A 23689-nucleotide genomic window follows, 5' to 3' on the forward strand; every position below is an offset into this window, starting at 1 on the left:
CTACTTACAGCTGAGGAGGACAAAAGGAGGAGGAAAATCCAGAGAGCACTCCTAGAAGGAGTCTGGAACATGGACATCATGTGTGGTCACAAAGCCCTTTCCCTGCAGGGGGACAAAAGAAGTCCACAAGCATTCATCTCCTTTCCCTCACTAGCTTCCTCTTTGGAATGCAAGTTTTAGGCTGCCCTAGCTCCAAAAGAAAATTAATAGTAAGAGCCCACTCCTTTAAGCTCTGAGGGTCTGTTATCCTTCCATTACTTCTATTTTTTAAAAAAAGATTTATTTATTTACTTGAAAGTCAGAGTTACACAGAGAGAAAAGGAGAGGCAGAGAGAGAGAGAGAGGTCCTCCATCTGCTGGTTCACTCCCCAGTTGGAGGCAATGGCCGGGTCTGCGCCGATCTGAAGCCAGGAGCCAGGAGCTTCTTCCGGGTCTCCCACGCGGGTACAGGGGCCCAAGGACTTGGGTCATCTTCTACTGCTTTCTCAGGCCATAGCAGAGAGCTGGATCAAAAGAGGAGCAGCCAGGACATGCACTGGCACCCATATGGGATGCCAGAACTACTGGCGGTGGCTTTAATCGCTATGCCACAGCACCAGCCCCCTACTAACCCACTTACCAAAAAACAAACAAACAAACAAAAAAACTCTAGGTTTCACTTGGACCAACAGTTAGTACTATTCATCATTGATAAGCATAAGATAATGTATATGGCATGCATGAATGAAGAAAAGCCATACTTAGAGTCAAATGAGACATATAAATAACTGCTAACACCTCTAATCGCAACTGACACCCAGCAATGGCACTCTCCACAAAGGCCTGTATTTCCTGAAGTATTGTGGCTTTGATTCAAGCAACACAGTAAAGGTAACCAAAACCACATCTGATTTTATTTCATTGTGTTTTCTGTATAATTTTTAAAAGCATGTACACTGATTTTCTTTCTTTTAGTTGCAAATAAAAATTTATCAATGCTTAGAATTCACCCATTTGTATTTAGGGTACAGGCCCTGCCTGTATTTTAAGAAGGAAGCTTTGTATTGAGAATACCAAATGAGCACAAGCCAGGGAGCCGGGAGACAGAGTTTGGGAATGCAGCAAAACATGCCAGCACTTAAAGTCAACAGAAAAGCTTTGTAGGGCAGCAGTATCAAGGGTTTCAATACCAACTTATTCTTTATAGAAGGGCAGCTTATCCATTGTAGTTATCTTTAAAAATTAGAAAAAAATAAAAAAACGCAGAAGGTAAATATACTTGTCAAACAAGCCAACACACCCTGCATCACTGGAGAACAATGAAGTATACCTAGTCACATTTAAGGCTTCTCCAAACAAAAATTGAGGAAATTAATGCATCTCAAGGGGGATATTTTTCTTGACAACTGAAGTCAAGTAAATTCTCCCTCTAGAATGGCTCTGATTGGCAGATATTTTCCAAGAGAAGACAGCTGACTTAAGGGAGGCCTGTGGTCATTTTATGGCAATGGCTCAAACAGGGGTTTCTTCTCTCTCACTCATGCAACACAGTTGGATTTCATATGCAACTCCTTGACTGAATATGCCTGTAGTAGTTCTTTTCAACAGAACTTGTCAGTTTAAAATTATAAATGACTTCAAGCTGCTGGTATCTATTTCATTTGGCTATTAGGGTGGTCAAGATGTCTAACTTAGGAAGCATAAAATGACAAAACATTCCAGGAATCAAAATACCCTTATACTGCCTTGATTTTCCTGACTAAAATAGATCCCTAACTTGTTTGGGACAATATCTTCAATTTATTCTATTCTGTTAGATGAATTATTAGATAGAAATCAAAGAAAAAATAAACATGGAATAATACTCTAGGTAAAAAGTTAAGCTGTAAATGATAGAACATGCTTACTATGGTTAAAAGACATAAGCCACATACAAATTTAGCAACAACTTTTCATATTAGGTATCGTAACCTTTGGCATTGGCATTTTCCAATCGTTTCAGATAGCACTCATAAAGATGGCAGAAGTAACCCAATCCCTCAACACCATGTCCTAAACAGAAGTACACTCTGAAACCGCCTTAGCTGAAGCAACACGCTTATTATTTACTTATTTACTCGAGAGACAGAGAGAGCTCCCATGGACTGATTCACTCCACCAATGCCAGTAAGTGCTGGGGCCAAAGTCAGGAGCCAAGAACTCAATTGAGGTCACCCATGCAAGTAGCAGGAACCCAAATACTTGCTCCATCACCACAGCCTCCCAGGATCTGCATTAGCAGGCAGCTAGAGTCAGGCGGCAGAGCAGGAATTGAATACAGGTACTCCAGAGTGGGATGAGGGTGTCTTAAACACTTGGCTAAATGCTCTCCCCTGAAGCATCATCTTTTCACACTTACTCTTAAGGAACGAATATAATCTTTAAAAATAAAAAGTGCATTTAGCATGACCAATGTATGGGAACAATTTCAATAACAAGTCAGTCAATTAATAATACCTGCAATATACATTCCTGGAGAAATTTTGAACTCCTAGTTCAGAATGAAAAAGACAAACACAACTACATAACCTATTCCACATTGTCCAACTTTAGCAGAAGTCACATGAAAATGAGCTTTTTTTCTTTTAACCACAAGCCAGTACATTGATTTGTACCAATAAGTGTTTTAAAGTGGGATTTTCCATTCAGGATATGGGATTCTAAGCTGGCCTCACCACCTAGTAACCTAAAGAAATAAAAGCAACAAGTACAAGAGAGTCCTTGACTGAAAGCTATACCCAAAAATGTTGAAAGTTAGAAGCTCATAGTTTGCCCAGTTGCAAATGGCTTATCATATTCTTTCACCTTAATCTTCTAAACAAGAATGAAAAACCCAGCTGGTATCACAACATGCCCTACAGATATGGGAAAGGGGGAACAAGAGAACACTAACCACTAAAGTGGTTAACAGCATTTCAAGTCTGAAAAGAACAAAACTTTTCAGCAAAATTATCTCCTCAATAAATTTTAACTATGGGAAGGCATTGTGATATGCCAAGGGAAGAAGTGAAATGGAAATAAATGGAACAATTCAAATTATTTTTGAAAATTTTATACTAATCTCAATTTTATGGCATTCCTCCATTAAAATTTTTACCTAATATAATACTGCATAAGTAAATCACATTTTAGAAATAAAACTAGGGTCCAAAGTTGGGCCTTTATTTTCCATTTCCTTCCTCTGCCACCTGCCTTCTAGTAAGACAAACTTTTGGCAGGAACACAGAAAGTATCCAAATACTTCAGCAAGACAAAGAAAGTCTAAGTGAACAAATGCTGGCACTCCTAAATGAAGCAATTTTCTAAACACCAAAAAGCTAAAACAGAGGCTAGATAATGCTGAAAAAGAAATTCCCTTTTTTAAGAGTGAAGCACACACAGTTCTCAAGGATCACTAAGGCAGTGTTCTGAGTATCTTTCATACCAAACTGACACGCCAACAACAGGGTCTAAACAAAATCACACATGCCCTCTACACAGTTCTGTGGCAGATTTCAGCCACAGAACTGAAATCATAAAATGTATTATAATCAGTACACGCATAGTTACTCACTTGCTTCCGTCTGTATTGAGCAAACTGAGAAAGTCCTAAAACCGTGGCAAGAGCCCCTCCTCCAACTAGAACAGTCCCTTTAAATGCCTTCTGAAATGCCATTTCTCAGCCTACAAAGGAAAACAAAAAGAAACAAAAAGAAGTTAATTGGAAAATTTTTTACCACACAAAAATACAATAATATAAAAAAGCTGTGTAGATTATGAAACTATGTTACACTAGAAAAGGAGACATAAATGAAGGAAGTTACTAACATACCGACTTGTGTACCACAATTCAAAAGCAATAATGAAAATCTAGTCAAGGGAACCAATTATACAAAAGTTACTTTCAGATCCGACAGGAATTAAAGAAAGAAAATCAAATGAAGAGGCAACTGAAAATATTTAAACAGTATAAGTCAAGAGAGCTGTGAACAGAAATGTCACTGTGTATTTGACAAAACTGCAGGTTGTACTTGCAAATTTGTTCAACAGCAACTCCCCTCCACAAGGAGAACTGGTAGGTGTGGGTCACGGAATGTGCAAGAAGTGCCAGGCGTGCTTCAGGTTCTCTGGCAACAGTGGAATTCAAATTGTGCTACAACTCTTCTCCCTGAGGAAGCTCTCTCTGGAGCCAAAAGCAACACACACACTTCTATTGCTAAAAAGTCCACACTCCAGAGGCTAAAAAGTTAAAAGACACCATCCCTTGATCCTTTCTAGAAGTAGCCAATTTAACCTGCTGAAATCCCCTTCATTGGGGGAACTTCCAAAACACAAACAGAAAAGAACTTTTCTTCTAGCTGGAGTTGCATGACCCCACAATTTCCAGAGGAAATCCTCTAGATTAAGTACTGTTTCATGCCCACTGTGTATTTCTACATAAAGTTCTGCATTGTCACAGCTCTTGGTTTTCTTTTCTTTCACTTGTTTTCCACTATTGAGCTGAATATGGAGCTTTTTCTTTTTAAGTTTTTTGAGGACTTAAAATTATTTTTCAACGTTTTCAGAAACAAAAACTTCATAAAGTGAAAAATCCTCTAGTTGGCTTTGAGTCTCCTAAACATAAAAAAATTTATAAAATTTTAAAAAACCACTGTGTGATCTAAAAAAAGACCTCTGACTTACAATTGAGCAATCTGATCTGCCTAAGACTTTCCATTCACAAAAGCATCTGGTATGCCCACATCTTACAAGGAAGCCACTACCCTATTTTCCTGTATGGGTGAGGTCTGACTTGTCTGAACAGCATACCTTATAGTGCACTGATATCTCATAACTCAAGAATGTATTTATTATGAAAGCAGTTTTAAACTTAGGATACTGAAAAAATATAACATCTCAATGTAAATTATGATACAGTTGAACACTGGAGTCCATACTGGACAGATAGTATCTGTTACCATTATTCCAAGTTAATAAATTTCAGTACAGTTCCAACTATGGTCAAGCAAAATTCACTTTGGAATACTATAAATTGTGTACTCAAGTTAGCATTTCTTAAAATTTTATTTTTTTCTTTCATCTTATTCTTCCTCTCACATTCCTAAACTATAAGCCTCATTTTTTTTAATAAGGTGATTACCAGGAAAATATTTCACATGCATACTCAGCTGCTGGAGGCATCTTTTATACTGCCTATTCCTTAATAACCATCTTCTCTTTCCAAAATGATGCAAGACATAGCTGTATGCTAGCTATTGACCTCCATTCATCACACAGCCAACATTAAGCAAAACTTTTACCCTAGGTTGCTTTGATAATAAAAACCCCGACTTAGTAGGCACCCATTTGTCATAACTCACCATCACCACTCAAGGCATTACCATTAATGTTCACATGGGTGCCTATCACACAATGATGCAAAACCAAGCAGCCAGGGGAACAGGCCATTTTAAAGTCCACCAGGGTCTCACTGACAGCTGGGGACAGAGAATAAAGTCCTAGCCCTATTTACCTAAACAATCCATGGCAGCTTGGTGGTCCGCTGGAAGTGTTATGGGTGGTTGACTTTAGCTTACTATCATTGCTTCTGTCTTGTTGATAATCCCATTGATGACTTCACAAAGGATACCCCACATCAATTTGTCCAACTGAGGATGCTGAATATAACACAGTCAATGGAAAAGCTTCCACATCAGAGTAATGCATTCAGCCAGTTAAGTTTGGAACTAGTTTTCCCGAATGTGTGGGGGTCTCTGTTTCCTGTCCATCCTATTATATTGTTCCCACTTGATCTGTCTCAGACCTAAACTTGCAAAACAGAATATTTTCATGTGTTTGTCCAAGTAGCCACCAATACCAATGAAAAACTGCATTCACACACTATTTTGCAGAGTTACTCATAATATTGATTATGACCAATAAAAAGTTTTACTTTCAATAATTTCACAGAATAACCTGTGTTTAAGAGATCATTAGTTCTATTGTGATCAAATCCTTCCAAAAGATTATCCAGCTAATACACCACTCTAATTGTAATGAAAAAACAAAAACACAAAATCAGTCAACTTCTCCTAGCTCTCCTAAGATCATCATTATTATTGCTTTTATTATTATTATGAATGTTACAATGACAACAGACATTTACTGAGTATCTGCTAGGTAAAATAGCAGTGAGCTTTTAATTTTTCATACCATTTTATCCTCACAACACCCAATTTCACAGAAGATGCAATTGTGATTCACAAGAAGTAGAAGATTTGCACAAAATCACTCCCACTAAGTGAGAAAACCATGAGTGAGTTTAGGCTCTTAACCCTTTGTGGTTCTACCCTGTTTTAGGTCTCAAAAGGCAACTTCTCATCAACTATTACCCACATTGTGCTGTCATTTCAGAAGCAGGCCCTGTTCTCAAGCAGTCACCCAAAGTGTACAGTTCCTTGGCATTCAGGTTTCCCTCTAAGGCAAGGAAGATGTCACTGGCCAAGTATCTACTCACAACCTTCTGCCAGATAATGAATGTAAGAACTTGACTTTAATGTTGAAAAGGAAGAAACTGAAAACCAGATAAACACAAACCACATGCTGCATACTGTGTGTACCCATTTATATTACACTCTAAGAAGAAAAGTTTTCACAATGATTAGAAAGAACAACAATCATTTCCTTCTAAGCATAAAAACCACAGCTAGGAATCCAATAGCTTTAGTTCATAGAAAAGCAAATATAAAAATATAACACTAGCAAGAGTTTTGTGGCCTTGAAACATCTACCAGAAGAGACAATGCAACCTGTCTTACTAGTAGACTTAAGAATGAGTGTCCATTACATTTTATGTTGGTAGTTCTAAAGGTATTTCTTTTTTTATATAGAAAGCTTTTATTTAATAAATATAAATTTCAAAAGTACAACTTTTGGATTATAGCAGTTCTTCCCCCCATACCTACCCTCCTACCTCCAAACCATTCTACCTCCTACTCCCTCTCCCATTCCATTCTTCATTAAGATTCTTTTTTAATTACCTTAATATACAGAGGATCAACTCTATACTAAGTAAAGATTTTAACAGTTTGCACCCACAGAGATACACAAACTATAAAATACTGTTTGAAGATTAGTTTTACGGTTAATTCTCATAGTACAACACATTAAGGACAGAGGTCCTACATGGGGAGCAAGTGCAGTGACTCCTGTTGTTGATTGAACAATTGACATTCTTATTAATGACGTCAGTGATCACCTAAGGCTCTTCTCATGAGCTGCCAAGGCTATGGAAGCCTCTTGAGTCCACAAACTCTGACATTATTTAGACAAGGCCATAATCAAAGTGGATGTTCTCTCCTCCCTTCAGAGAAAGGTACCCCCTTCTTTGATGGCTCCTTCTTTCCACCAGGATCTCAGTCATAGAGATCTTCCATGCAGGTTGTTTTTGCCACAGTGTCTTGGCTTTCCATGCCTGAAATACTCTCATGGGCTTTTTAGCCAGATCCAAATGCCTTAACGGCTGATTCTGAGACCAGAGTGTTGTTTAGGACATCTGTCATTCTATGAGTCTGCTGTGTGTCCTGCTTCCCATGTTGGATCGTTCTCTCCTTTTTAATTCTATTATTATTAGTAGACACTTGGTCTTATTTATGTGATCCCTTTGACACTTAATCCTATCTTTATGGTCAGTTATGAACTTAAACTGACCACTTTAACTAGTAAGATGGCATTGGTACATGCCAACTTAATGGAATTTGGAGTCCCATGGCAAGTTGTAAAGGTATTTCTAACTTATTTTACCAACAATTTAGAAAGTACGTCTACTGACCAAATAGCATCTCAGGTCTCATGGATTAAAAGCCATTTGAGTTAGTTTCTCTTTTTTTCTGGCAAAAAAAGAGCCTACCACATATTGCCTACTACCAGAGATCACCCTTCTGGAGGCTGAGGGCTAGCCATTAGGTTAGTGACTAATGGAGACTTTACTGAGGCTGTCTGAATATCTCCAAGGTCTCATTTGAGTGGACACAATATCCATTTCTGCTAAAACTGCATTTGTTTTAATTTTGTCCTGAGGTCTCTCTCTTAAGAGTGCCTCTAAACGAAAGCCTTGATCTGACAGCTTTATGAACATAGCCAACATTCTTGGAGAGGCCTTACCAGTGCAGGTGTGTCAGCTAGGTGAAGCTCAGACAAAGATCCAGAACAAATGTCAAGGAAAAAAATTCACAGAAAATCACTACAGGATTTTACAAGGAAACACACAGATAAGCCTGAGAGAAAATGCAGAAACCAATGGGTTTGTTTTATTTAGCTTGTGTTTCATAACTGGGTGGGCTGAGTTCAGGGTGGAGCTCATTAAGGAATAAACATTTTCAGCTTCTGGACCAAACACTTGTTGATGTAAAAGGCAGGCACAGCTGAAAGACTGAGTATCTGGATCACCAGAAATAAAGGATCTCAGTCCTATTCTGAATCCTGGATCCCCAGAGCAGAGGCAAAAGCCCAAGCACCATGGAGTAGGTAGCATAATGTTCCCACAGTGCACCTCACTGCAAGGATACCCCCCTTAAGTGAGTGAGGGACCCAATACCAACCGGCCCAATCTGTGAGTAGCCCACTCCCTCTGGGAGCCCTAGCCCTCAGTGGCACGGGCTCCATCCGCTTCCCAGTGCCCAAACCACACACACCATCACGCCATGGCCCCACTCCATGATTCCCCGCAATTAATCCAGCCAATGACTTTTCCCAAAGCAAACTGAAATTATTGCCATTTTTGTTTGACCCAATCAGACCCCTGAGGCTTTTCTTACCAGGATATGTGAAAACACTTAAAAGATAGAAAGCCACAGTCCCTACCCTTCAAAAACAACTATTCATTGCAACTACTGTCAGTTACCTTGAAACTGCAGCTCTTGAAGTGACTCATCAGTTACTGCGAACTTGAAGAGCCAGTGTCAATTCATAACATGGATAAATCCTTGTTATCCTTAAAAGCCAAAGAGCTAAGCTTCAGAACTGGGAAGAAGGCACCCATGACTCAGGGGACTCGGTGAAGAAGGCAAGGGACCCTCCAAAAGAATGTCACAAATGAAGAGGCAGAAGCAAATGGAAAGATCAGGCCTTAGAGGAGCAAATGTGAAGAGATTTCATGACTTTCATAAAGGTCAATAAAGGACTAGTTAGCAGCAATTCAAGAAAAGGGATCCAGACAACAGCGCAGAATCTGAGCGACAGAGGCCTTCTAAAAACAAGATAGCCTAGGGACCGGCGTTGTGGTACAACCTGTCAAACCAATGTCTGTGATGGGTTTGGGTCCTGGCTGCTCCACTTTGGGTCCAGCTCCCTGCTAAGGTACCTGAGAAAGCAACAGAAGATAGCCCAAGTGCTCCCACATGGGTTCAAGGGCCCAAGAACTTGAGACATCTTCTGCTGCTTTCCCAGGCACATTAGCAGAGAGCTGGATCAGAAGTGGAGTAGCCAGAACTCAAACTGGTGCCCATGTGGGATGCTAGCATGGCAGGCGGCAACTTTAACTGCTATGTTACAATGCTGGCCCTGAAAAACACAATTTTCACAATATCCAAAGCCACCTCCAAAGAGACAAAAGAAACAAGAGACTTGAGCACTAGCAACAGCTCGTACAACAGCTGCAAGTAGGATCCAGCCCACATTTCTGTCCGGATATATTCTTGGGCAACCCCCAACCTTTCAGGTGTAACCCGCACCCAAAGACCCAATACTTGCATGCCTGCCAGGCAGCAAGTCAAGCCAAGTTCTCAGGAAACAAAATGAGACAAAGAGGTAAATAATAGCTGTCCAGAGAGGGAGAGGACCAAGAATGGGCACCCCCAAACCCATTTTAAACAATAATCATAATTCAAATCAATGTATTTCCTTCTGCCATCCCAAATTTGGAGAAAGAGAAATTTTTACCTTCTATTCTCAAAAGGGCACTGCAGGCAGAGGCTTAGGGGAGCTGATCTTGGCAAAAACTGCTTTACTGTTCTTTGCCAACTTTTCATCAATGGTCTCAGGATCCCATATGTAGGATTCCCAGGAGAGTCAGGTGTTCCAATCATCCCATCCTTATCTCCAAAAATTTTAGGGAAGGAAAAGAGTGTCAACTTTCCTCACCCATTATAAGAATAGTGGGTGACAACTTGACTGCATAAGAAAGGTAAAAAAAAGAGAAAAGCACAGTAAATTTATTTGATAATACTTTTACATGCATAGGGGTCTTCAGAATGAAAATCCAAAGACCTAGGGTGAATTACTCATTTTTATGCTTATGTTGAATGAGGAGTGATAGCCACATATAAATGTGATTGGACAAAAAGGGTCTGATGTAATGTGAACAGACTCAGTGGGGACATGCAGCAAGGCCAATCTCCAGCTTCTTCTTGGTCAATGTGCAGCACTTCCTCTTTGCAGTGATGGGTCAGGACTCTTCTGGAATGGGGGTTTTATGACCTACAGTCAAATAAGCTAGGCCAGAGAGTTTCTTTATGGCTGGCTGTTATATAGAAAGACAAGGGAAAAGTTACAGTAATACTTTTAGGATTTACATCTGGATTTGGAGAAAAGGAGCTCTGGTTTCAAAAACACTACCCATTGGGAAAGAAGAATTTTAGTTTCTATACTTTCTTTTAGGGAGAAAGAGGAACAAATGACAGGAAAGCAGTAGAAAGAAACTTTGCTTCTGCAGCTGCTTCTTGGGCCTTGGGTTTGGGGTATCACTTTCTGAGCCCTAAAAGGGACCAAAATATTGATAAATCTTTACCTTTTGCAAATTCAACTATGAGAAAATTAGAGGGAGAAAATTATCCAAAAATAAGATTGGCTTATTTATCATAGCTGAATGTCCAGGTTGATACCCTACTGATTCAGCTGCTTGCACACTGACTCCGACTGGGTCATGCATTGGCATAGACCAGTGAAAGCTCTCTAACTCTTGCAAGGAGAACACCAGCTCAATAGGTAAAAGTTAAGTGAAACAGTGCTCAACTTAATATATCTAAGTTTACCAACTACCTTCAAAGAGTTTACAATCTATATATAAGATGAGATAGCAAAATCAGTCTTGTAATTCTGTGCTCACACAAGTCTGTGCTACACTTAATGCTACAAATATTCTGGTAGAAAAGACAGCATGGTGCTATATCATGTAGTGGAGAAGTGATTGATTCTGACTGAAAGAATTAAAGAGGGCATTAAAGAAGTCAGGATGCTTGTTAACAGTCTTCAAAGGATCTGGAGTGGCCTGAGTTGGAGGTGTGGAAAGACAAAGATGATTTAGAAGAGAAGTAGGAACATCCCAGAAATGATCAGGAGACACACAGTTTTCTGATTTCACTAGAGATGGTGTTCTATTGGGAATGAGCTTTAAAAAGAAGGAAGACTCTATGTGTAAGATGTTTCTATATGTAAGATGCTTCATGGACAATACAGAGTCAATGCTGTAGATAAGGAAGCAAAATATTTACAGCGTATTTACCCTGATTTACAGCGTTCAAGTAGAGTTTTGTGTTGAAACGTATGATAAAGACAGAGGGACCAATCAGAAGGCAATGGAATAGTCTCTGTGTTAAAGGATGAGAGCCTTGTGGGAAACAACACTGGAAACTGCAAATGTAGAGATTGATGCTTTGCAGAAATATCTGATGATAATACTGAATTAGAGACCATGCCAGGACTTGACAAATGATTCCTGGAGGAAGCAAGGAGACCCCAAACACAGTAAGTGGTGTTCACCTAGGTAGCTGGGGATTAGCCCCAACACTACATTATTAGGAAATTAAGAAGCAGGTTTACAGGAGAAAAGGAGCTGAGTATGGAAAGAAGAAAATTTGAGATTTTAACAGAAATTGAAGAAAACAATAAACAGAAAGCTATGTGGTCTAAAGGTCACCAGAGTAATCAGAACTACAGGTGTTTCTGGGAAACTCTTGCCTAAAACTGGCAGACATAAACTACTACACAATAAAATTTCTCTAACGCTAGTAGCTGGATTCACCACCTCTCAGAGTTTGCTGACCACTGCAACTTATCTGACTAAAGTGAATTGTTAGCTGTTCTGTTAGGATTCCCATTCCAGTCTATGTATCATAGTCCCTGAGTGGTTACTACCTCTGCCTCCTCCCATTCAGACGCATAGTTACTCTCCCAATTAAATCACACATCTGAATGACTGACTATGCACTCTGAACTGGTGAAAACAAGTAAAGATCAACCATCAAAACAGGTCAACGGTGGGGTTGGCACTGTAGAGCAGTGGGTTAAGCCGCCTCCTGTGACACTGGCATCCCACATGAGCCTTGATTCGCATCCTGGCTGGTCCACTTCTAATCTAGGTCCTTGTTAACGTGCCTGGGAAACTGTAGAAGATGCCCTTGTTATCCTTGGCCCCTGCCACTCATGTGGGAGACCTAGAGGGAGTTACAGGCTCCTAGCATTTGCCTTGGCCCAGCCCCAGCCATTGTGGCCTTCCAGGGAGTGAGCCAGCGGATAAAGATCTGTCTCTTTCTACCTCTCCCTGTAATTCTGACAAACAAACAAACAAACAAAAAGAAAGAAAGAAAGAAACAAAAGAAACAAAAAATGAAAAGAAAAAGGCAGAAACTTCCCAACAAGAATATGAAGACATTTCTGGCCCCTGGATTCTCCCTTCCTTCCTGTTTTGTCTTCTTGCACCCAGTAGCCTTAACTGCCAAGATGTAAGTTTAACAAGAGTAGAAATCCATGCAAATGCTTTCCCTAGTCCCCCATGGAAGAAGCTCTTACTCCCTCCACGTTCACAAAAGCTCCCATCCTTCCGCAGCTTGTATAATCACAGTTACCTTCCAACCTCCATGCTCTCCATTAATTTAAGCAAAACAATTATAATTCCTCAGGGTTTTGACTCATGTGGCAGAAAAGAAATTAGCATATTTCTCTCAATCCCTTAGGAGTGTGATCAGTGGAGGATGAGGGAGGGGAAGTGCAGTTCAAAGATCATTTTGAGAAGAGTAATCTCAACTACCAGCCTCTCAGTCCTTGGGATGTGTGTTCCTTGTCAAGATATAAAGGTGTCCCATGCCCTTCTGATCACCCCCTGAGAAGCCCAGATGCATGAGGTATTTCAAACATGAAAATAAAACCTCCAGGATATAAACTAGTAGTAGTAGGCAACAGGTCACTAAACCTTCTGCCTGAGAATATACAGGTCCAAAAGTAGCAAAAAGCTCTTTACACTTCAGTTATGTGGTCACTACCACCTTATGACTGCTCATGAAAAACCACCCCCTTCTCTATTGTGAGTCATGCTGCATTGCTGCACCCATGCAGAATGCAACTCAGAAGGCCAGGGCTGAGGCTCCACCTGCCCACAAATCCAGTGGCTTACTGGAGAAAGGTGCATGAATTGTACGAAATAAGGGTGGCAGTATTTCATCAGAGGAATTCCTGCTTAGCAAGTCTATAATCCTGGACCTTGACAGCAAGTCCACAGCAAAACTAGAAGGAGAGGAAGTAAGCTCAAAAGTGTCTTCCAGCCCAGTAGCCCATTTTAACTATTAAGTCAAGATTTCTGGTGCTTTGAACTAGACATGTTTCAACAAAGCAGATCCTTTATTACCTCCAATTAATGTGATATCAAGTGCTTTGTATAATTCCCTATAAGGAAACACCTCTTGATTTAGACACACCAAACGTACATTGACACAGTGCTTACGCAGACAAGGAGCAATCGAAGTGCTTCTAGTACTACCTTCCCTTTCCCCAAGGTTTACTTTACAGCAAGGATAAGGATTAGCACTCTGCCTACAAATACACCCTCCCACCCCAGGCAAGCAGAGGGGCACTTCAACACATATACATCTTAGACAGCCACATGCGATTCCTACAGAAACACACAGAGAGCCTTCAAGCATGCTTTTTGAAAGCTGTCAGACATAAATGAACAAAACAGTCAACATCAGAGAAAACAGCTCTGTTCTGTGGAAACAGACAGGAGCCCTCATCTATAAACTGAAAATGAATCATTCTTTTTTTTTTTTCGTTGCTTTAGACATTTTTTAAAAGGATTTAGGCCAAGACTAGGCAAGAAATGAACCCAAAGGTTATTCATCAAAGATAATCCAAAAGGAAAGAAGAATATATCAAGTCCTGAGAAATCAACAGACACTTTTATCCTTCAACCACCTTCTTCTTTAGCCCTTCCTTTATTATATCAAAAACAGAGACAAACAAACAAACAAACAAAAAAACAGAAAAACACAACAATGACAAGGTAGAGTTTGAAAGAATACATTACATGGAACAGGATCAAATGACAAACAAAAAGACTTTTCTGAAGTCATTGAAAAAAGCATTCTCCTAACAAGATAAATCAAAGAACAGGCAAAAGTCAGCAGAAACACTGGCGATGCAATGAGTCCTCAGATTCTTGATGTACAAAACGTTGAACTGTGGCCAGTGAGGAAGCTGAAGCAACACTCACACAGGGCTAGTACAGCATCCAGACCCTTGCTTTGTACCTGACTTCCAACCTAACCCATTTTCCAAGGAAATTCCTATGCAAGGGACGCCCAACCCTAAAAGTGGGAAAAAGAAATCTTAACAAAAGAGGAGTATTTTAATAAGGACAAAAGAGAACAAAAATCAGGAAACAAAGAATGTGAAAGAAAACATTGTACTTATACTTATTCAAGACAAAAAGTACTTTGGAAAGTCCTCCAACTGTTCTCTTTCTGGTGCACTGTGAGGTCAGTTACATCATTTTAGGAGCAAACTCAAAGCTACAGATGCCAGGAGAGGTTGGTTAGCCCAGGAATGTTCTTCAGCCTTGAAAGAGGGCAGGAGCCTGGAAGTTTGGCAAAAGGAGGAATTGGCAAAGAATCAAAAAAAAAAAAATGTAAGTAAAAAGTACAAGTGAAAAGGAGGAAATAAAGTGAATAAATATTAAAGTTAGCCCATCTAAAATATCTGTTAATTGAAAATTTGTCTCAAACATTATTACATTAAGCTTTTTGATGTGCAATTTTTGTTTTTTTTTAATTTACCACGCAATGTCAAAACAATTCATTAATCTTATATTTCACAAAGTCCACTCAAATAAAAAACATGTTGAAAGAGAGGAGACCTTGCAGGAACATGAGAATATGCGCTTGCACTCCAGTACTCATTTATTATTTAAGACTTAATTTTCTACAAAATGTGTGGCTTCCAAGGCAATTGTTATAGAATGTTACTAATATTTTCTGCCATTTCTAAAATGCATGCTAGAACTAGAGTCACAAATTTGAATCTCATTTCTTATTTTCATGAGATTCATTGTAGAATTCCAAGAAATTGTTAAGCTCATCTCAGCTACTAACAGATTTTTATTCAATAAATGCAAATTATCAAAGTTTAATCCATAATAGAATGGTTTCTATTATATGCTTTCCACAGAATTACTATAAAAATTGTAAACATCTATGCTTAATTCATTTATAGTTAGTGAAATTGTTTTCTCTTTTAGTTTCTTTTTTAAACTTTTTTCAAGAGGTAGAGAGAGAGAAAACACAGACAGTCATCCACTGGTACACTCCCCTAATGCCCACAAAGACTGGGACTGGACTAGGGCCAGAGCCAGGAACTAGGAACTCACCCCTGTGGGTGGCAGGCACCCAACCACTCAAATTATCACCTGCTGCCTCCCTGGGTCTGCACTAGCAGGAAGCTAGAATCAGAAATTGGAGACAGAAAGCAAATTAAGGCACTCTGATATGGGATGTGTGCATCTCAATCTCTAAGCTAAATGACTGCACTTATTTTCCTTTTTAAAAACTTGCATTTGTATATATTTTTATTTTATTAAAGAGGCAAAGAGACAGAGAGAGATGTTCCATACGCTCATTCACTTATCTTTAAAAAAAAATACTTCTGAACAGACTCATATCAAATAGAGTAACTACGGCCAAGTTCTCTGCTTCTGCTCTAGAAACACTTAAAAATTTCTTCCTGGAAAAGGCCTTATTTAAGGAAACACACTTAGCATTAACAAGGGAAGCATAGGCCGGCGCCGCGGCTCACTAGGCTAATCCTCCGCCTAGCGGCGCCGGCACACCGGGTTCTAGTCCCGGTCGGGGCGCCGGATTCTGTCCCGGTTGCCCCTCTTCCAGGCCAGCCCTCTGCTGTGGCCAGGGAGTGCAGTGGAGGATGGCCCAGGTGCTTGGGCCCTGCACCCCATGGGAGACCAGGAAAAGCTCCTGGCCCCTGGCTCCTGCCATCGGATCAGCGCGGTGCGCCGGCCGCAGCGCGCCAGCCGCGGCGGCCATTGGAGGGTGAACCAACGGCAAAGGAAGACCTTTCTCTCTGTCTCTCTCTCTCACTGTCCACTCTGCCTGTCACAAAAAAAAAAAAAAAAAAAAAAAACAAGGGAAGCATAAAATTTGGATCCTATTAGAAGCTAACCAAATCAAGAGTTCCATGAAATACTCAGGAAAATCATCACTGAAGGACTTTCCCAAGTAAAGAAGGGGAAAATGACGATGGTTCATACAACATGCATTCAACTGGGGATACCTGCCAGATCCCACCACAGTTCTGGGGGCTGGGTTTCCACTGCTCTTGGGAATCAAAGAAGGGAAAAAAAAAGTAACAATTTCAGAAACTGACATTTTTTTTACGTGAATATTTTCCAATGAAAAGTGCTATGAAAAAAAAACAGATGGGATAATTAGAGAATAATTGGGGTGGAGGTGGAGGTATAAAAGAAATCTGCTTTAGCTAAATCATTCACAGAGGTGATCTGGCAAGAATACGTAACTGAGGAGAACTCAGGCCTGTGAGGATCTGAGAGAAGGGTCTTCCATGCAGAGGAAAGTGTGTGAGGCATTCAGCACCGGCCCTGGCATCCTGGGGAAACTGAATGGCAACTGCGGCTGCCGCAGAGTAAATGATGTGCTCAGAGAGCCAGACAGGTGCTGAGCCACATGACTTCAGATACAGAGGGAAAAAGCCACTCCAATTCAGTTTCTCCTCCTACACTCTCACAACACAGACCACTTGCAACAGCAGAAGGGATGGGGGGTGGGGAGTGCATACCCCAAGCGAGGAGTCAATTCTGCAGGGGATGCCAGCTGGGCGTCCTTTAATTCAATTCAGCTTTGACACTGTGTACCTGAAGACAGCATCAGATCTCACAGGTTGAAGGTTCAGTCCATAACACTGCCAATCAGGCTGTAAACTGTGCCTGAGACTGACTGGTTATATATCAAGGTTCCCACAAACCCCTTCCTGAGTTCAATTAATTTGCTTGAGCAGCACACAGAATCAGGAAAACACTTACATCTGACAGTATTATCTAATGGATATTACAAAGGACACAACTAAAAGTGACGCCGAGAGCCAGGTATGGGGCAAGAGGTGTGGAGCTTCCACGCACTCTCCAGTGCATCACCCTCCAGGAACTCTCCTGGATTCACTCATCTGGAAGTTCTCCAAACTCTGTCCTTTTGAGTTTGCATTATACATGTATGATTGCTAATGGACTGGGTGGGGACTCCAAGCCAGGCCTGACTGTTCAGGTTCCACTTAGTCTCTCTGCTCAGCACTTTCCTCCAGGGTAGGGGCAAGGACCCCTTCTGAAATGAGGATGATCTTATGACCTACTATCAGGCAACACTACACCCGAGAATTTCTTAGAGCCAGCTCCATGACTGAAAGGCAGGGAAAGATTAGAGTTTCTACAACTCATTTTGGGAAAGTGAAATTCTGGTCTCTATGGCTGGCCTTGGGAGGAATATATCTATCACAATATCACAGACCTCTTCCTAGGGAAGTTCTTATTCTGATGGGGTCAAGGTACAAAGTCAATGGAGTCATGATTTGATGGGATTTGTTTGGAAAAAGGGAAGCACCCTCGCCACAGTGTCAAGGATGCCTTTTAAGAAACAGGAGCAAAAAGCAATTGTGTTTTCTTTAGGACACCATTAGCTATGTTCATAATAAGTAGATGAAAGCTTGAAAAAAGGAAAATGCAGAGAGGGACAATGAGTGAACAAATCCACAAGTAAACAGTTAGAAATGTAAAACACAATCAAACATAAGGCTTGCAAAAGGAAAACAAGTACTTTAAGGATAATCGCTGAGTGTAAATACCTTTTGATATACTCAAAAAAACTGTTGCACCCCATGTGGTCTACCAAGCTGGAAATTAAGAGCAGGCAGTCAACTGAGAGAGCTTCTCAAATGGCAACCGCAGAATCTTTTCATATTTCTGCTCCCTCTCAAGTGTGTGGCATTGCAGGAGACTCCCTACCACCATCACTCACACACACACAACTCATTAAAACCTGAACTGATTTTGGACCCATATTGGAAGAGAACCTTGGGTCACATCTCAATAGGCAGAGGCACCCAGAACACTCCCCACCAATCACAGGCTGGGAATTAAAAAGCTGTGTGAAGCTTACTGACCCAGCCGAATATAGATGTAATAGGCAACAGGGACTGCATATGATTAATTACAGTTATTTATATTTATGGGCTTGAATCTTGAGGATGCCTGGCCTATCCCCATTTTATTTCATGATTTTCCCCCTGCTGGAGACTGAAGAGCAAAAGTCAATTGCCTGAGTGTTGGCATCACACTGGAAACTAAAGGGCCATGCATTTCAATTCCAACTCAAGAAACACTCTGGCTGAGTGCATGCAATTCACCAGACCCCAGTGGGCTAGGCTCACGCTGTTGTCAGTCAAATCACACAGCTGATGGAAATCAGCAAGCACATTAGCAATTTATACTCAACAGCCTCTCCTGAACCATAAATTCTGAGATGATGTTAAGGGAAACGCAAAGTTAATCCAAAAAAATTTAACCCATAGCTTGAGCTTCTTATCATGAGGCAGTAGTAGGCAAGGGACTCACAAAATGGCATTTCTAACAAGATGCCTGTCAAAACTCCAGATTCCAATATCAACGTGGTGACCTTCAGGCCTGACCTCACCCAGTACACTTGTGCCTATTCCCCAGGTCATTACTTTGGCAGCTGCCAGCAGCATGGTTTGCTTTTCAGACTATGTTCTGAGGTAGCCATGTGTTCCGCAGAGATGACAGAATGGGCGATCAGCCACCGGAGTTGTCACCCCACCCAGTGACAATCTCAGGCTGAATAAAGTCACCTGACTTGTCTAGTCTGTGGTCTCCTCACGTAAGAAATTGGTATCATCTGTACATTCCCTTTTTCATGGCATTGCTGGACCCTGGCCTTTTGTTCTAGAGGGTCCCCTGCTATTTATCCCATCCTAACTGGGCCACGGTGATGGGACACTGGCAACACCGAATGACTACTATCCACATCCCTCTATCTAAATGACTGACAAGCAACATTTTATGCTGATATGTATAATAAAGAAAGTTCTAGAAATATCTGGATAGCCTTAAATAAGTTAGACATTCTAGAATTCCTTTATTCCTCAGGAATTAATTTTTCCTAGGTTAATTATATTCTGCATGGTGGTGGAATAATGGACAAGTAGAAAATTAATTACAAAGAGAACAAAAGTAGAAAAGAAGTATCCATGTGTATGTGTGGACATATGTAATATATATATTGAAGGCATCCATGCACACACACATGCACACACACATACAAGCACTAGGATATACCAAAAAAAGTCTGAAAAAAATCTCATTGCTGAATGATAAGATTGTCATTTTATCTTCTTCTTTGTGTGCACCATATTCTGTTATTCTAAAATGAGCATATATTACTCTTATAAGAAAAAAAAGTGCATGTATATAAGAAAGAGAAGTGAAAAAAATAAAAGAATTCTAAAGAGCACCATGCAGATGGATAGCTGACATTTGACTAAATCCCATATCATCTGACCATTACTTGAGTGATTTTCCTTTTATACAACTTTCTTATCTTTAATGAAGAAAAGACTCGTATGGAGAAAGGAAAAGGACAGTTTACCTTTACAATTTATGAGGAATCTTGAAGCAAGAAGCAGAAAATGTCACTGAATTATCTACCTTATTTTGAAGAACCTAGAGTCTCCACCCTGACTAGAATGAATCTGCCTTGAGCATTATACACAATAACTATTTAAGTTAAACCGCACTTAAACCAGCCTTAAATCCGCTCAGGGATTTAACATTTCACATAAGAAATCAAATCAGCGACTGCAAAGCTGACCAAACTTCCTAGAATTGAGTGTTCTCCAGCATTCAAGTTCACAAGAATAGAATCTCTTCAGTCAACAGCACACCCAGGGGGGTCCCTCTACTGTGCTATGCCCTGAAGGAAGCCCACAAATACACAGAAAGAAAAGCCCATCCTACATGGAGGCCAACATCCCCTCTTTCCCCAACTTACGACAATTCACTGCTTACTGCAGGAACACACCAACTCCTCTAAGCACAGCCAGGATCCTGCTACTCACAGCGTGTTATTCTTGGCATATTTAAATAACAAGAATGAACCCTCAGTAGAACATTGACTACAGGAGAAAGGTGATCAAAAGAGCCCTGGACTAAACTCCAACTTAGCCACTTACTAGCTGTGTGACTTGAGCTGTAATTTCCTCATCAATAAAATCTCATCTATGTGATAAGTTATATTGCGAATCTGAGATAATGTAAATAAAGTCTAGAAATGCATCTGCTGGGGCAAACATTTAACCTAGAAGTTGAGATACCTACCTCCTACCTCAGAATGCCTGGGTTCAATTCCCAGCTCCCAGCTCCATCTCCTGACTCCAACTTCCTACTGTGTAGGTCCTGGGAGAAGTGGTGATGCCTTAGGTGGCTGACTTCCTGTCATCCATATAGGGGACACAGATGGTGTTCCCAGCTCCCAGCTTCAACCTCACTCCAGCCCCGACTGTTGCAGACACTTGGGGAGTAAGACAGCGGATGGTAATTCTCTCTCTTGGCCCCCCAACTCTGTCCACTCAAATAAATAAATAATAAATTTTAAAAAATAAAAATATCAATTAAAAATGATTCTGCTATCAAGGACTTTTACTGCTAATGTATAACATAACATTAGGTACCTACAATAAGCTCTGAAGTTGCCACACGTGGCTCACATTTGCAGTGCACAATCAGGGTGATACAGAAGACTGTAGTCAGAGAAAAGCACAAAAGCAGCCCACCCAAAAGTCACCCACCTTGCTTTGGCTTCACCAGCACTTTACTGTGAGGAACCAAGTATACCAGGTTGGGGGAACAACTGCCATCACTTCCCTGCTGGAACAATGGGGCAAGCACCTTCCGGCATCTCTCTTGCATCTGTCTCCAAAATAAACATTCTCCTAAAGAGAACGGATACTGCTATTTGTGGGGTGTTCTTTCAAAATAAATCCCTTTAAAGTCAAACGTCTAACAGAGATCTAACTCTAGGCCACAAGTTACCTGTCACAGAGGTCAGCAAAGCTGCAGACTTTCACAGGCTTGAATCACATGGAGTCCAGTGTGCATGCCTCTCCCTCCAGCAGCTCAGCTAGTTGGCACGTTTAAAACATTCCCTGCAAAAAGCCTGATCAAAGGTTTGTGGCCTGATTTAACTCAAGTCACTAGGACAAATGTGCCCTCAAGAGTAGTGTTGTTTTTTGAGAGTTTATTTTTTTCCTCTATTCAGTACAGTACTTCCTGGTGCTGCTTTATGCTTCAGAGAAGTTGGGGAGTTGCTTTCTGGCTCCATCACAAACTCTAAACAACATCCACCTTACAGAAAAATACTAAGATAAAATTAAAAAAAAAAAAAAAGTCACCAAAGCAGCCAACTCTACGAATTAAGGAATTGGAGATACTTCTAGGATGACACCCTGATCTCATGATTATAAAAACACTCAGAGTGACTTTGGCTGACCTCAAAGCAAGACCTAGGAACAGTGGCCCCATCTTATGTACCAAAATGCGTCTTGCTTTCTCACTCACTCAGAGCATGTCAACCCCAGGCCAGCAGTCTGTTGCAGCCTACAAACAGCTGACCCATACCATACAGTTCCCTTCACTCCCCACAGGCACGCACACCACCCCCATCCACCTTTGCCCTCCCCTGACCACCACTCCCTAGCCATCTGCACTAAGAATGACTCACGCCTGCCCACTCACTTCACATCTGCCCTTCCACTCTTCTACATTCATATTGCGTATGTCTGATTTACATTATCTCAGTGCTTTGTAATGCATAGTTAATTCACATTGGATGACGGAAACCAAGGTTTGAAGACACTTAAAAGTAACTGGACTTTTAACCATGGTTTCAGAAGGCTCCACAGGCTGACCCTGCAGTTATAAGTGGGTACTGGAAAATGTCCAAACAATCTTAATCAAACATATCAGAAAACCACATTTGTTTGGTTGTACTTCTTTGGTTTATCACTGAAAAAGTTAATGATTACAACTCAGCATAAAACAATGACAACAGAAAGCAAAATCCCTGGATAACTCACATAACAAAAGTCAGTCCGAGGGGAAAAGGATATTAATACCCCTGTTTTCAAGATAAAATAGTGTGTACATTTCTGTGTATATCTACATGTGAAACGCATGTGGAAAAATATTAAAAATGTTAAAATTTAAAACTAGACAACTAAATTTGTAGTCATGAAAAAAGTCAGTCAGTTAATAAAAGCTAGCTATATAGACACAAATTTTTTTCTACATTCATTCTCTACATTCAACCTCTACTCCATCAGAAAACGGTCCTGTGTTAAAAAGATGAAAAGAAAGGACATACAAAATATAATTTATATTTCACAAAAGAATGCTCCTATGTAAACTCAAATACGCATTGATGTTTATTTATTCAACAAACATTTATTAAGCATCTACTGTGAGTTAGTAAAAGTTACTCATTTATGGATTTCTGCCTTTAAGGAACTCATAACTTAGAGAAAATTCTCAAACAAATACAAGTGATACAAATAAGGTCTGGACAAAGGGCTAAGGAAGTAATTTCCCCTAGAGGGAAAAGGAGGAAGGAAATATCATCAGATAAGTTTAAGAAACCCATAAATACCATCTAACTGTAATACTGAAAGTTCACCAGCCCCAAAGTGACTACGAGCAAAGGATGGCATGGGGGAACGTGGTATTTTCAAGAACTAGGGGTGTCATACTGTACCGTGACTAAAGCTCAGGTTGGTCTGAGCAGTCACAAGGGAGGAAGTGAGGAGAGTGAATGGACAAAGTGGAGTAAACTGCCGGAAGTCCACACCACTCAAAGGAATACGGACTTTGCCCAGGAGGCAAGAGATGTGTTAAACCAGACTTTCAGGCTTTTGCTGGCTATATTATGTTAGGAGAACTTTGCTAGTCAATTTATATACTAGTATGTTATATTAATCTTCATAACATTCCTAGCAGGACCATATGGAATCACATTTGAATTTAAAAGAACATTCCTCCAACCCCAGCCCATTCACTGAAGCAGTGTTGGGAGAGTAACTGATAGGACATGAGTCTGTGAGCAAGAAAATCAGGAGGCTGAGTGTACCCATCCAGACACAAACTCGTGATGGTTCACACTGAGACAATGACTGTAACAATGAAGGGGAAACCACAGAGCTCAACCATGCTTTGGAGGGAGGATTGCTAAGAGGTCTCTAGAAGCAGCAGCCCTCAGCTTCTCCAAACACAAGGCTCCTCCCCCCAAGGCTTGCACTACTGTTGTAGTTGAGAAGAGGCCTTAAGAGCACTTTGTGCTGCTGGTCACCTAAAAGCAGTCCC

At 40.6% G+C, this 23689-nt stretch overlaps 1 protein-coding gene across 28 annotated transcripts in view; it reads right to left on the reverse strand.

Annotated features, from left to right (window-relative positions):
• Nucleotides 1-23689, reverse strand: part of GPD2 (glycerol-3-phosphate dehydrogenase 2) — a 240167-nt gene that overhangs the window by 158526 nt on the left and 57952 nt on the right. For 13 of the 28 annotated variants that reach the window (XM_051848606.2, XM_070070848.1, XM_008258597.4 and 10 more), the window contains one exon: nt 3572-3681. In XM_051848606.2, coding sequence (XP_051704566.1) covers nt 3572-3673 — 102 coding nt within the window. In that variant the 5' untranslated portion in view covers nt 3674-3681. Of the gene's footprint in view, nt 1-3571; nt 3682-3829; nt 3854-5509; nt 8426-9915; nt 10147-21123; nt 21268-21367; nt 21833-23689 lie in introns of those variants that run through there. The other 15 variants (XM_070070844.1, XM_070070857.1, XM_070070862.1 and 12 more) reach the window with 8 other exon arrangements.

Source organism: Oryctolagus cuniculus, chromosome 3 (assembly GCF_964237555.1).
Source record: "Oryctolagus cuniculus chromosome 3, mOryCun1.1, whole genome shotgun sequence".
Lineage (NCBI taxonomy): Eukaryota > Metazoa > Chordata > Mammalia > Lagomorpha > Leporidae > Oryctolagus > Oryctolagus cuniculus.